Source organism: Oncorhynchus keta, chromosome 28 (assembly GCF_023373465.1).
Source record: "Oncorhynchus keta strain PuntledgeMale-10-30-2019 chromosome 28, Oket_V2, whole genome shotgun sequence".
Lineage (NCBI taxonomy): Eukaryota > Metazoa > Chordata > Actinopteri > Salmoniformes > Salmonidae > Oncorhynchus > Oncorhynchus keta.
Window position 1 is genome coordinate 2,730,846 of NC_068448.1, and position 15,428 is coordinate 2,746,273.

At 41.9% G+C, this 15,428-nt stretch overlaps 1 protein-coding gene across 1 annotated transcript in view; it reads left to right on the forward strand.

Moving 5' to 3' along the window:
* Nucleotides 1-15,428, forward strand: part of LOC118360489 (host cell factor 1-like) — an 80,102-nt gene that overhangs the window by 3,046 nt on the left and 61,628 nt on the right. Inside the window, 3 exon segments of the mRNA XM_052484400.1 lie at nucleotides 3-151; nucleotides 431-591; nucleotides 8,183-8,391. Of these exon segments, the coding sequence (XP_052340360.1) occupies nucleotides 3-151; nucleotides 431-591; nucleotides 8,183-8,391 (519 nt within the window).

Genomic DNA, 15,428 nt, shown 5'->3' on the forward strand with positions numbered 1-15,428 from the left:
AGCCACCAATCAGTGGTTCATTCCTGCTGTCCGTGGCGACATCCCGCCTGGCTGTGCTGCGTATGGGTTCGTGTGCGACGGCACTAGGCTGCTGGTGTTCGGAGGGATGGTGGAATATGGCAAATACAGCAACGATCTGTATGAACTGCAGGTACGTGTTCAGCCCACAGAATTAAGCTCTGACAGTTATTTAGTGGGATTTGGGGTGTAAACTAAACACTAAATAGTTTGCATAAATATCTGTATACTAATTTCCATCCTCCATTTTTTTTTTTTTAAGTTTACACACATTCCTTGTCATTTCTATGTTTTGCGTAAGATGTGCTTGAATTGGGTATAGCCTAATTAGAGATCTTAGCTCTGTAGGCACAACTGAGCTTGTTAGTTGAGTCACTGCATTCGTTGTCGTTTACTGCGGATCTCTCTTCAGGCCAGTCGCTGGGAGTGGAAGCGTCTGAAGCCCAAGTCTCCTAAGAACGGTCCTCCTCCCTGTCCCCGCCTGGGACACAGCTTCTCCCTGGTAGGGAACAAATGCTTCCTGTTCGGAGGACTGGCTAACGACAGTGAGGACCCCAAGAACAACATCCCCAGGTATATATTATCCACCAGGAACCACCCCCAAGTATGTGTGTACTGTGTAGCCCACAGTGCATTTGGAGAGTGTTCAGGCCCCTCAACTTTTTCCACATTTTGTTACTGAACAGCCCTTTTTCTAAAATGTATTAAATTGTTTCCCCCCCTCTCTTCAATCCAAACACAATACTCCAAAATGACAAAGTAAAAACAGGGTTTTTAGAAATGTTTGAGTATTCACACCCTTTACTCAGTACTTTGTTGAAGCACCTTCGGTAGCGATTACATCCTCAGGCCTTCTTGGGTATGACACTACAAGCTTGGCACACCTGTGTTTGTGTCGTTTCTCCCATTCAAGGACATTAAGACTTTTCCTGAAGCCACTCCTGCATTGTCTTGGCTGTGTGCTTAGGGTCATTGTCCTGTTTGGAAGGTGAACCTTTGCCCCAGTCTGAGGTCCTGAGTAGGTTTTCATCAAGGATCTCTCTGTACTTTGCTCCGTTCAATATTTGCCTTGATCCTGACTAGTCTCCCAGACCCTGCCTCTGAAAAACATCCCCACGGCATGATGATGCTGCCACCACCATGCTTCACCGTAGGGATGGTGCCAGGTTTCCTCCAGGCGTGTTGCTTGGCATTCAGGCCAAAGAGTTCTATCTTGGTTTCATCAGATCAGAGAATCTTGTTAATCATGGTCTGAGAGTCCTTTAGGTTCCTTTTGGCAAACTGAGTGGTGGTGGTGGCTTCCGTCTGTTAACTGTACCATAAAGGCCTGCTTGGTTGAGTGCTGCAGAGATGGTCGTCTTTCTGGAAGGTTCTCCCATCTCCACAGAGGAACTCTAGAGCTCTGTCAATGTGACCATTGGGGTCTTGGTCACCTCCCTGACCAAGCCCCTTCTCCACTGATTGCTCAGTTTGGCCGGGTGGCCAGCTCTTGGAAGAATCTTGGTGCTTCCAAACTTTTTTCCACTTAAGATTGGTGGAGGTCGCTGTGTTCTTGGGGACCTTCAATGCTGCAGGTGACTACCTCATGAAGCTGGTTGAGAGAATTTCCAGGAGTTGTTTTTTTTTTGTTGATCTGTTTAACACCTTTTTTGGTAACCATGATGATGCAATATGTGTCATTTCATAATTTTAATGTTTCTGTCTCTTATGACCGAAAAATAGCTTCTGGACATCAGAAGAGTGATTACTCACCTCGGATTGGATGAAGATTTAATTTATTCAATCGGAGACGAAAGATGCACGGCCCCTCCCTGTCCTCTCCTAAATCTCCATCATTCGCATGAAAAGGATACTCCGATACAAGGTCTGCAGAACCGGGTGTTTGGTGAGAGTTCGTCAGTGAGTGGATAATCTGCATGTCCTGCTGGCAAAACATGCAATTACTGGAGAATAAACTTCATGAGCTACGTTCGAGACTATCCTACCAACAGGACATTTTAAAAATTGTAATCTCGTATTCTTTCACCGAGTCGTGGCTGAACAAGGACATGGATAATATATAGCTGGCTGGGTTATCTGTGCATCAGCAAGACAACCGCAATCTCTGATAAGACGAAGGGATGGGTGAGCTGTGTATTTGTCAACAACAGCTGGTGTGCCATCTCTAATATTAAGGGAGTCTCTTAAGGTTTGCTCACCTGAGGTATAGTAACTCATAACCTGTCGACTATTTATTTACCAAGAGTATTTATTTACCAAGAGTTTTCATCAATGTTTTTTTCATTGCCGTCTATTTACCACCACAAACCGATGCAGGATCGGAGACCGCACTCAACAAGCAGTATAAGGACATAAGCCAACAAGAGGATGCTCACCCGGAAGTGTCTGGGGACTTCAATGCAGGAAAACTCAAATGTGTTTTTCCCCATTTCTACAAGCATGTTACATGTGCAATCAGAGTGAGAGAAAAGGAAGAAAAAAAACTCCAGACCACCTTTTCAACACACACAGAGACGCATACAAAGCTCTACCTCACCCTTCATTTGGAAAATCTGACCATAATTCTATCCTCCTGATTCTGGCATACAAGCAAATACTGATACTGGCTTACAAGCTGGAAGTATTTGGGGCGGCAGGGTAGCCTAGTGGTTAGAGTGTAGAGGCGGCAGGTAGCCTAGTGGTTAGAGTGTTGGACTAGTAACCGGAAGGTTGCAAGTTCAAACCCCTGAGCTGACACGGTACAAATCTGTTGTTCTGCCCTTGAACAGAACAGTTAACCCACTGTTCCCAGGCCGTCATTGAAAGTAAGAATTTGTTCTTAACTGACTTGCCTATTTAAATAAAGGTAAAATTAAAAAATATAAATATACATACATATATAAATATATACATAAAGGTTAAATAAAATACCAGCGACTCGCTAAATGCCAAAGTGGTCTGATGCGCTACACGACTGGAATATATTCCCGGGGGTTCATCCCATGGCATTGAGGAATATACCACCTCAGTCACCGTCTTCATCAGTAAGTGCATCGCCTATGTTGTCCCCACATTGACCGTACGTCTCCAAACCAGAGGCCATGGATTACAGATAGTGAAGGAAGTTGTTTAATTTATTTAAAAAAAAAAAAATCTTGGTCGACCAAAAGTCAGTTCTTAATTTCAGACAATTTGGTTGAACATTATAAACGTGTATTTTTCCATATACACCCACCTTATGCGTTTTTAATAAAATCAACTATATGCTTTATGTGGTTTGATTAAATAAGACTCAAATGACTCGAGTGAGCCCAAGATCTAGATATCCAGCGAGAGAGAAAAAGAAACAAAAAACGTAATCTGACCCTCCCCTTCCTGCTGGCTTTCACAGATCCTACCATTACTCTCCAGAAGTAGCCTGTAATGGGCTATATAAAGAGCTGGCAACCTTTCTGATGTTTAATGCCAATTTCTTACAATTACGACCGATCTGTTTTGTCAGTTATGGATTTCATATGTGGAACGGTTTCATTTAATTTATAATAATGTCTTGAACTCATTGTCACGTGGTTAAGCAAAAGTCTTATCGAAATGGAAAAGATACAAACCTAAAAATGTAACTTCTATTGCCAAACTATGTAAAAAATCGCCTACATAAAGCCAATAAATATAAACATTGTAGCCTGCAGGTAGAAAATACACTGATCGAAGTAAATATCCTATAAATCACATTGGCTACGCCTGTCTGCAACGAACTTGAAAACGGTTCAACGATTTATCTTGGGTCCGGCCTGATGCACCTAAATATAAACAGTACCAGCACCTAATTCCAGTCCAAGTCGAGCACTGATAAGAAGTAATCGGGCCTATTTTTATAACGTTTTCCCACCAGCGTGACATTTTTTTTCCTTTTCACGACGCGGTTATGTGGTTATCGCAAAGGGCTGGGAAGATTTTTACAAATATATTAAGGATGTAAACACACTTTGTTTGCTTGCTGTTTTGAGGTGAAGAAAATATGAAGCTCCACAGATTTAGTTTATTTGACCTTTTTATTTAACTAGGCAAGTCAGTTAAGAACAAATTCTTATTTTCAATGACGGCCTAGTAACAGTGGGTTAACTGCCTGTTCAGGGGCAGAACGACAGATTTGTACCTTGTCATCTCGGGGGTTTGAACTTGCAACCTTCCGGTTACTAGTCCAACGCTCTAACCACTAGGCTACCCTGCCGCCCCAGATCATTAGTTGTGGTGCGTTAAACCAATCATAAATACTATCGGAGCCACAAATGCAGCATTATTATTATTATATATAATTTGTGCGCAGGGCAGGAAGCCCATAGGCCTACTTCTGAGCGTAATCAGCGTCCTCAATCAACATTGACAGGAGCCCAAACAAACAAATAAAAAAAAAAACTAAATTACATTTAAAAACCTCGGAAATGAAACAAGACAATACCTTGTTTCTCACACGTGTTGCGTAATGTTGTGCTCTCTGCCAACAACGTGTCCACTCTGACATTGACAACGGTAAAATGTAATAATCATGTATCGAAATGACTGTAACCAAACAAACATTGTAGATTAGAAATGATAGGGAGTTAATGCTAAATATACTACTGGTTACTGATTATATGTAGTGGGGAATACATGCCACAGTGACGTTATGAAACTATGAATGTGCACAAATTGGCAGGAGAGCGGAGAGCACATTCTTATAGAGAGGAGTGCGTTATGCATCCGGGCGCTGCATGTTTAATTCGACGTCTGCCATGCAGCTATTAGGGTGATAAAATAAGTCATAATACACAGCAGTGTAGAGCTGTTGTCAAGGGAGTGAGTTTGTTTATACAGAATGTATCACCCCCCCACACACACCTGCCATCAAAGCCAATCAAAGCTATACAGAGGGAGGCACATGACGATGGGGTAATGAGCTTCATTTGACTGCCTCTCTCTGCCTCTGTAGCGTCACACAATTTAATTATTTTTAAATTTTTAATTTCACCTTTATTTAACCAGGTAGGCTAGTTGAGAACACCTTTATTTAACCAGGTAGGCTAGTTGAGAACACCTTTATTTAACCAGGTAGGCTAGTTGAGAACACCTTTATTTAACCAGGTAGGCCAGTTGAGAACACCTTTATTTAACCAGGTAGGCTAGTTGAGAACACCTTTATTTAACCAGGTAGGCCAGTTGAGAACACCTTTATTTAACCAGGTAGGCCAGTTGAGAACACCTTTATTTAACCAGGTAGGCCAGTTGAGAACACCTTTATTTAACCAGGTAGGCCAGTTGAGAACACCTTTATTTAACCAGGTAGGCCAGTTGAGAACACCTTTATTTAACCAGGTAGGCCAGTTGAGAACACCTTTATTTAACCAGGTAGGCCAGTTGAGAACACCTTTATTTAACCAGGTAGGCTAGTTGAGAACACCTTTATTTAACCAGGTAGGCTAGTTGAGAACACCTTTATTTAACCAGGTAGGCCAGTTGAGAACACCTTTATTTAACCAGGTAGGCTAGTTGAGAACACCTTTATTTAACCAGGTAGGCTAGTTGAGAACACCTTTATTTAACCAGGTAGGCTAGTTGAGAACACCTTTATTTAACCAGGTAGGCCAGTTGAGAACACCTTTATTTAACCAGGTAGGCTAGTTGAGAACACCTTTATTTAACCAGGTAGGCTAGTTGAGAACACCTTTATTTAACCAGGTAGGCCAGTTGAGAACACCTTTATTTAACCAGGTAGGCCAGTTGAGAACACCTTTATTTAACCAGGTAGGCCAGTTGAGAACACCTTTATTTAACCAGGTAGGCTAGTTGAGAACACCTTTATTTAACCAGGTAGGCTAGTTGAGAACACCTTTATTTAACCAGGTAGGCCAGTTGAGAACACCTTTATTTAACCAGGTAGGCTAGTTGAGAACACCTTTATTTAACCAGGTAGGCCAGTTGAGAACACCTTTATTTAACCAGGTAGGCTAGTTGAGAACACCTTTATTTAACCAGGTAGGCTAGTTGAGAACACCTTTATTTAACCAGGTAGGCCAGTTGAGAACACCTTTATTTAACCAGGTAGGCTAGTTGAGAACACCTTTATTTAACCAGGTAGGCTAGTTGAGAACACCTTTATTTAACCAGGTAGGCTAGTTGAGAACACCTTTATTTAACCAGGTAGGCTAGTTGAGAACACCTTTATTTAACCAGGTAGGCTAGTTGAGAACACCTTTATTTAACCAGGTAGGCTAGTTGAGAACACCTTTATTTAACCAGGTAGGCTAGTTGAGAACAAGTTCTCATTTGCAACTGCGACCTGGACAAGATAAAGCATAGCAGTGTGAACAGACAACACAGAGGTACACATGGAGTAAACAAGTCAATAACACAGGAGAAAAAGAAGAGTCTATATACATTGTGTGCAAAAGGCATGAGGTAGGCGAATAATTACAATTTTACAAAGCAGATTAACACTGGAGTGATAAATGATCAGATGGTCATGTACAGGTAGAGATACTGGTGTGCAAAAGAGCAGAAAAGTAAATAAATAAAAACAGTATGGGGATGAGGTAGGTAAAATGGGTGGGCTATTTACCGATGGACTATGTACAGCTGCAGCGATCGGTTAGCTGCTCAGATAGCAGATGTTTAAAGTTGGTGAGGGAGATAAGTCTCCATATGGAGCCACCGAGGTCATTGGGGCCAGCCCTAATTGCAGACAACATCCAAACTGAGCTAAAGGCTAGAGCTGCAGCTTTCAAGAAGCGGGACACTAATCTGGATGGTTTTGAGACATCTCGCCCTCCAATGAACCATCAAACAGTCAATACCGGACGAAGATTGAATCATACTACACCGGCTCTAACGCTCATTGGATGTGTTTGAAAACAGATTACGAAGGGAAACCCAGCTGCGAGCGTTCCAGAAAAACTGAATGCATTCTATGCTTTTCTTTGAGGCAACAACACTGAACCATGCATGAGACCACCTGCTCTTCCGGACGACTGTGATCACGCTCTCCGTAGCCGATGTGAGTAAGACCTTTAAACAGGTCAACATTCACAAGGCCGCAGGGCCAGACGGATTACCCGGACACTTACTCTGAGCATGCGCTGACCAACTGTCAAGTGTCTTCACGGACATTTTCAAACTCTCCCTGACCGAGTCTAATACATGTTTCAAGCAGACCAACATGTGCCCAAGAACGCCAAGGTAACTTGTCTAAATGACTACCGACCCGTAGCACTCATGTCTGTAACCATGAAGGGCTTTGAAAGGCTGGTCATAGTTCACATGAACACCATCATCCCAGAAACTCTAGACCCACTACAATTCACATACCGCCCCAACAGATCCACAGATGAGGAAATCTCTATTTCACTCTCACTCCGCACTGCCCTTTCCCACCTGGACAAGAGGATGCTTTTCGTTGACTACAGCGTTCAACACCGTAGTCGTCCCCGAGCTCATCACTAAACCAAGGACCCTCCCTTTGCAACTAGATCCTGGACTTCCTGACGGGCCGCCCCCAAGTTGTAAGGGTAGGCAACAACACATCGGCCTCACTGATCCTCAACACGGGGGCCCCTCAGGGGTGCGTGCTTAGTCCCCTCCCTCCCTGTGCTCCCTGTTCACCCATGACTGCGTGTCTACGCACGACTCCAACGCCATTAAGTTTGCCGACGGCACCTTAACACCTTAACTACCTCCGAACCATAAGACTGCAAAACGGTTAATGAAATTGCTTCCCTTGACAATTTGCCAATTTTTTACCTTTTTAAAATTTAAACTGCTGCTACTTGCTGTTCGTTATCAATGCATAGTCACTTTACCCCTATCATGTACATATTACCTCAATTAACCTGTACCCCCACACATTGACTTGATACTGGTACCCCATGTATATAGCCTTTTTTATTTTGCTGTTTTTTCTTTCTTAATTTGGTTAGTTATTTTGTTAATTTACATTTTTTTTGCGTGTGTGCAATTTTCTTACTTTAAAAAAATAATTCTGCATCGTTGGTAAAGGGATTGTAAAGTAAAGCATTTTCACAGTTAGGTTGAGCTCCTCCTGTTGTATTCCGCACACGTGACAAATAAAATAATAATCATAAATAATAAAATGTGATTTAAATACAAGGCACAGATTAAGACCTAAACGTTATGTTTCGCTCCTCCGCTCCAGATACCTGAACGATCTGTACACGTTGGAGCTGCGTGCCGGCTCCAGTGTGGTGGGCTGGGACATCCCCATCACCTACGGGGTGTTGCCCCCGCCCAGAGAGAGCCACACCGCCGTCGTCTACACAGAGAAGACCTCTAGCAAGTCCCGTCTGGTCATCTATGGGGGTATGAGCGGCTGTCGACTGGGGGATTTGTGGACACTAGATATAGGTGAGTGATTGGTCAAATTCATGACTTTTTATTTTTTTGTTGTTGGGGAAATCAAATCAAGTTCATTTTTCATATGCACAGGATACACGTGGTGTACACGGTGCAATTACATGCATTATTAATGAATTAAACTTGCAGGTTGCATTCTGGGTTTTTTTCCTGTATCAAAGGGGAGCTTAGGTGGCAGAGGGTGTGGTAATGGACACACACAGCTGGGTTTCAGAGAACATTTTTTTAGGTGGGCCCCATCTTGTCGTTTTAGAGAACGTTTTGAATATTCACGCTAATTTCCTGTAATTATACATATTTCCCCATTGAGTTGAGAAAGTGTTTCTGTTTTAAATGTAATTTCCTGCCGTTTTTTAAAAAACATTTTAATGTAATTTTTTTTACAGTGCCTTGAGAAATTATTCATACCCCTTGATTTTTTCCACATTTTGTTGTGTTAACTTCTGAATTCAAAATGAGTTAAATTGACATTTTTCTCACCCATACACACAGAATACCCCATAGTGACATCACAATACCCCATAATGACATCACAATACCCCAGAATGACATCACAATACCCCAGAATGACATCACAATACCCCAGAATGTCATCACAATACCCCAGAATGACATCACAATACCCCAGAATGACATCACAATACCCCATAATGACATCACAATACCCCATAATGACATCACAATACCCCATAATGACATCACAATACCCCATAATGTCATCACAATACCCCAGAATGACATCACAATACCCCAGAATGACATCACAATACCCCATAATGACATCACAATACCCCATAATGACATCACAATACCCCAGAATGACATCACAATACCCCAGAATGACATCACAATACCCCATAATGACATCACAATACCCCATAATGACATCACAATACCCCATAATGACATCACAATACCCCATAATGACATCACAATACCCCATAATGACATCACAATACCCCATAATGTCATCACAATACCCCATAATGACATCACAATACCCCATAATGACATCACAATACCCCATAATGACATCACAATACCCCATAATGACATCACAATACCCCATAATGACATCACAATACCCCATAATGACATCACAATACCCCATAATGACATCACAATACCCCATAATGACATCACAATACCCCATAATGACATCACAATACCCCATAATGTCATCACAATACCCCATAATGTCATCACAATACCCCATAATGACATCACAATACCCCATAATGACATCACAATACCCCATAATGACATCACAATACCCCAGAATGACATCACAATACCCCAGAATGACATCACAATACCCCATAATGACATCACAATACCCCATAATGACATCACAATACCCCAGAATGACATCACAATACCCCAGAATGACATCACAATACCCCAGAATGACATCACAATACCCCAGAATGACATCACAATACCCCATAATGACATCACAATACCCCATAATGACATCACAATACCCCATAATGACATCACAATACCCCATAATGACATCACAATACCCCATAATGACATCACAATACCCCATAATGTCATCACAATACCCCATAATGACATCACAATACCCCATAATGACATCACAATACCCCATAATGACATCACAATACCCCATAATGACATCACAATACCCCATAATGTCATCACAATACCCCAGAATGACATCACAATACCCCAGAATGACATCACAATACCCCATAATGACATCACAATACCCCAGAATGACATCACAATACCCCAGAATGACATCACAATACCCCAGAATGACATCACAATACCCCAGAATGACATCACAATACCCCATAATGACATCACAATACCCCATAATGACATCACAATACCCCATAATGACATCACAATACCCCATAATGACATCACAATACCCCATAATGACATCACAATACCCCATAATGACATCACAATACCCCATAATGACATCACAATACCCCATAATGACATCACAATACCCCATAATGACATCACAATACCCCATAATGACATCACAATACCCCATAATGACATCACAATACCCCATAATATCATCACAATACCCCATAATGACATCACAATACCCCATAATGACATCACAATACCCCATAATGACATCACAATACCCCATAATGACATCACAATACCCCATAATGTCATCACAATACCCCAGAATGACATCACAATACCCCAGAATGACATCACAATACCCCAGAATGACATCACAATACCCCATAATGACATCACAATACCCCAGAATGACATCACAATACCCCATAATGACATCACAATACCCCATAATGACATCACAATACCCCATAATGACATCACAATACCCCATAATGACATCACAATACCCCATAATGACATCACAATACCCCAGAATGACATCACAATACCCCATAATGACATCACAATACCCCATAATGACATCACAATACCCCATAATGACATCACAATACCCCATAATGACATCACAATACCCCATAATGACATCACAATACCCCATAATGTCATCACAATACCCCATAATGACATCACAATACCCCATAATGACATCACAATACCCCAGAATGACATCACAATACCCCAGAATGACATCACAATACCCCATAATGACATCACAATACCCCAGAATGACATCACAATACCCCAGAATGACATCACAATACCCCAGAATGACATCACAATACCCCATAATGACATCACAATACCCCAGAATGACATCACAATACCCCATAATGACATCACAATGCCCCATAATGACATCACAATACCCCATAATGACATCACAATACCCCATAATGACATCACAATACCCCATAATGACATCACAATACCCCATAATGTCATCACAATACCCCATAATGACATCACAATGACATCACCCCATAATGACATCACAATACCCCATAATGACATCACAATACCCCAGAATGTCATCACAATACCCCAGAATGACATCACAATACCCCAGAATGACATCACAATACCCCAGAATGACATCACAATACCCCATAATGACAAAGTGAAAACAACATGTTTTTAGACATGTTTGCTAATAATAATAAAAAATGATAGAAAATGAAATACAAAAACATCCCATTTACATAAAGTATTGAGTAATGGGTGTGAATACGTGTAGATGCACCTTTTGGCGGCGATTACAGCTTTGATTGTCTTCTGGATTTGGGGAAATTCTTCCAGATTGATGAAGTACTCCAGAGACTGTTCCGGAAGGTTCTGTCTGGCCATAAAGCCCAGATTGATGTAGTGCTCTAGGGACTGTTCTGTCTGGCCACTCCCATAAAGCCCAGATTGATGTAGTGCTCTAGGGACTGTTCTGTCTGGCCACTCTTCCATAAAGCCCAGATTGATGTAGTGCTCTAGGGACTGTTCTGTCTGGCCACTCTCCCATAAAGCCCAGATTGATGTAGTGCTCTAGGGACTGTTCTGTCTGGCCACTCTTCCATAAAGCCCAGATTGATGTAGTGCTCTAGGGACTGTTCTGTCTGGCCACTCCCATAAAGCCCAAATTGATGAAGGTTCTCTCATCTCAGCCAAGGAACTCTGTAGTTCAGTCAGTGGTCATTTTGGTTCTTGGTATTGATGTGACAAATGGACATTTTTTTTATTTTATTGGTTTTCTGTTAAAACGATAAGAAAAAGAGAAATTCCACAGCAATTAACAAAGTATAATAATAGTCCTATTACGCATATATGACCACTAGGGCGATAAAGGTATCTACTGAAACCCTCTACAGACATGGAACTCAGTTATACCGTATCTACTGAAACCCTCTACAGACATGGAACTCAGTTATACTGTATCTACTAAAACCCTTTAGATGTTGATTCTTCAAAGTAGCCACCCTTTTGCCTTGATGACATCTTTGCACACTCTTGGCATCCTCTCAACCAGCTTCACCTGGAATGCTTTTCCGAGTCTCCAAGGAGTTCCCACATTATGATGAACACTTGTTGGATGCTTTTCCTTCTTGTGATGCAGCACTCCATCACTCTCCTCCTTGTTCAAATAGGCCTTATACAGCCTGGAGGTGTGTTGGGTCATTGTTCTGTTGAAAAAAAAAAGCAAATTAGCGCAAACCAGATGGGATGGCGTATTTGCTGCAGAATGCTGTGGTGTAGTCATGCTGGTTTAGTGTGCCTTGAATTCTAAATAAATCACTGCCAGTGTCACCAGCAAAGCACCCCCACACCATACATAACACCACCTCCTCCATGCTTCACGGTGGGAACCACACATGTGGAGATCATCCGTTCACCCACACCGTGTCTCACAAAGACACAGCGATTGGAACCAAAAACCCCAAAATGTGGATTCCTCATACAAAAGGACAGTTTTCCACCGGTCTAATGTCAATGCTCATGTTTCTTGGTCCAAGCAAGTCTCTTATTGGTGTCTTTTTAGTAGTGGTTTATTTGCAGCAATTCGACCATGAAGGCCTGATTCACACAGTCTCCACTGAACACAAGCATTTCGCTACACTCGCATTAACTTCAGCTAACCATGTGTATGTGACCAATAAAATTAGATTTTATTAGTTGATGTTGAGATGTGTCTGTTACTTGAACTCTGAGGCTGGTAACTCTAATCAACTTATCCTCTGCAGCAGAGGTAACTCAGGGTCTTCCTTTCCTGTGGCGGTCCTCAGAGACAATTTCATCATAGAGCTTGATGGGTTTTTGCGACTGCACTACAAGAAAACGTTCAAAGTTCTTTACATTTTCCGGATTGACTGACCTTCATGTCTTAAAAGTAATGATGGACTGGCATTTCTCTTGGTTTATTTCAGCTGTTCTTCCTGTAGTATGGGCTTTGTCTTTTACCAAAAATCCACAACTTTTTTTTTACCAAGGCACACCTGTTAATTGAAATGCATTCCAGGTGACTACTTCATGAAGCTGGTTGAGAGAATGCCAAGAGTGTGCAAAGCTGTCATCAAGGCAAAGGGAGTCTACTTTGAAGAATCTGAAATCTAAAATATATTTTGATTTGTTAAACAGTTTTTTGGTTACTACATGATTCCATATGTGTCATTTCATAGTTTTGATATCTTCACTATTATTCTACAATGTAGAAAATGGTAGCCATCGATGAGCTTGCCCTCAGAAGCAAATAGCTCTTATTCTTCAGTGTTGGTTGGGTGCCCTCAACCAATTGATGTTTTCAGTTGTCATTATAAGTTATGGGATGAGATTGAGATCTGGACTTCTCATTGGCTACTCCAGAACATTCCAACGTTTAAATTATTATTTTTAACCATTCCAGGGTGCTTTTTATGTGTGTTTTGGGGTTTGTTGTCCTACTGGAAGACCCACAACCTTCAACAGACAGTTTTTGGACACTGGGTTGAACATTGCACTCCAAAAAACCTTGATTTAAAAAATAAATATGTATATTTTTATTTATTTAACCAGGTAGGTCAGTTGAGAGTTCTCATTTACAACTGCGACCTGGCCAAGATAAAGCAAAGCAGTGCGACATAAACAACAACACAATGTTACACGTGGAATAAACAAGCGCACAGTCAATAACACAATAGAAGAAAAAGAAGGTCTATATAACAGTGTGTGGAAATGGTGTGAGGAGGTAAGGCAATAAATAGGCCATAGTAGCAGAGTAATTACAATTTAGAAGATTAACACTGGAGTGATAAATGAGCAGATGAAGGTGTGTACTGGTGTGCAAAAGAGCAGAAAAGTAAATCACAATATGGGGATGAGGTAGATTGGGTGGGCTACTTACAGATGGACTATGTACAGCTGCAGCGATCGGTTAGCTGCTCAGATAGCTGATGCTTAAAGTTAGTGAGGGAGATATTAGTCTCCAGCTTCAGCAATTTTTGCAATTCGTTCCAGTCACACCACTGGAAGGAAAGGTGGCCAAAGGAGGTGTTTGCTTTGGGGATGACCAGTGAAATATACCTGCTGGAGTGCGTGCTATGGGTGTGTGTTGAAATCGTGACCAGTGAGCTGAGGACTTTACCTAGCATCGACTAAAAGATGACCTGGAGCCAGTGAGTCTGGTGACGAATATGTAGCGAGGTCCAGCCGACTAGAGCATACAGGTCGCAGTGGTGGGTCGTATAAGGTGATTTGGTAACAAAATGGATGGCACTGTGATAGACTACATCCAGTTTGCTGAGTAGAGTATTGGAAGCTATTTTGTAAATGACATTGTCGAGGATCGGTAGGATAGTCAGTTTTACGAGGGTATATTTGGCGGCGTGAGTGAAGGAGGCTTTGTTTGCGAAATAGGAATCCGATTCTAGATTTAATTTGGGATTGGCGATGTTCTAATATGAGTCTGGAAGGAGAGTTTACAGTCTAACCAGACACCCGGGTATTTGTAGTTGTCCACATATTCTAAGTTAGAGTTGTGATGCTCGACGGGCGGTCGGGTGCGGGCAGGGAACGGTTAACAGGCATGTATTTGGTTTTTACTAGCGTTTTTAAGAGCAGCTGGAGGCCACGGACAAAGAGTTGTATGGCATTGACAATCTGATTTCATGATGTCTTGCACACATAAAAGGCCCATAGTACCAGAGGCAGCCCCACAGTTTTATTCAACTGATTTGAACTTCCCAATAAACCCACCTAAATCCCGGGGGGGGAAACATTCTGTGGACCAAATGAAACAAAATTAGAGCTCTTTGGCAACACATGTCAGCGCTGTGTTCACTGACGACCAGATGAAGCAATCCCATGGAAAAGGGCACTCTCAAAGATGGGGGGGGGGGTTCAGTCAAGCTGTGGGGTTTGCGTTTATACTTCTGGGGGGCGGGGGCTTTGAACAAGACATCGTAAAATCAGCAGATTATCAGGTGTTTTTGCAGTCCAATGTTTTTCCCAGTTTACAAAAACTGGGTCTCCATTCAAGGTTGTGGGTCTTCCAGCAGGACAACGACACCAAACACACACACAAAAAAAGCACACAGGAATGGTTAAGAAGAGATGCTGGACTGTTCTGGAATGTTCAGCAAGAAGTCCAGCTT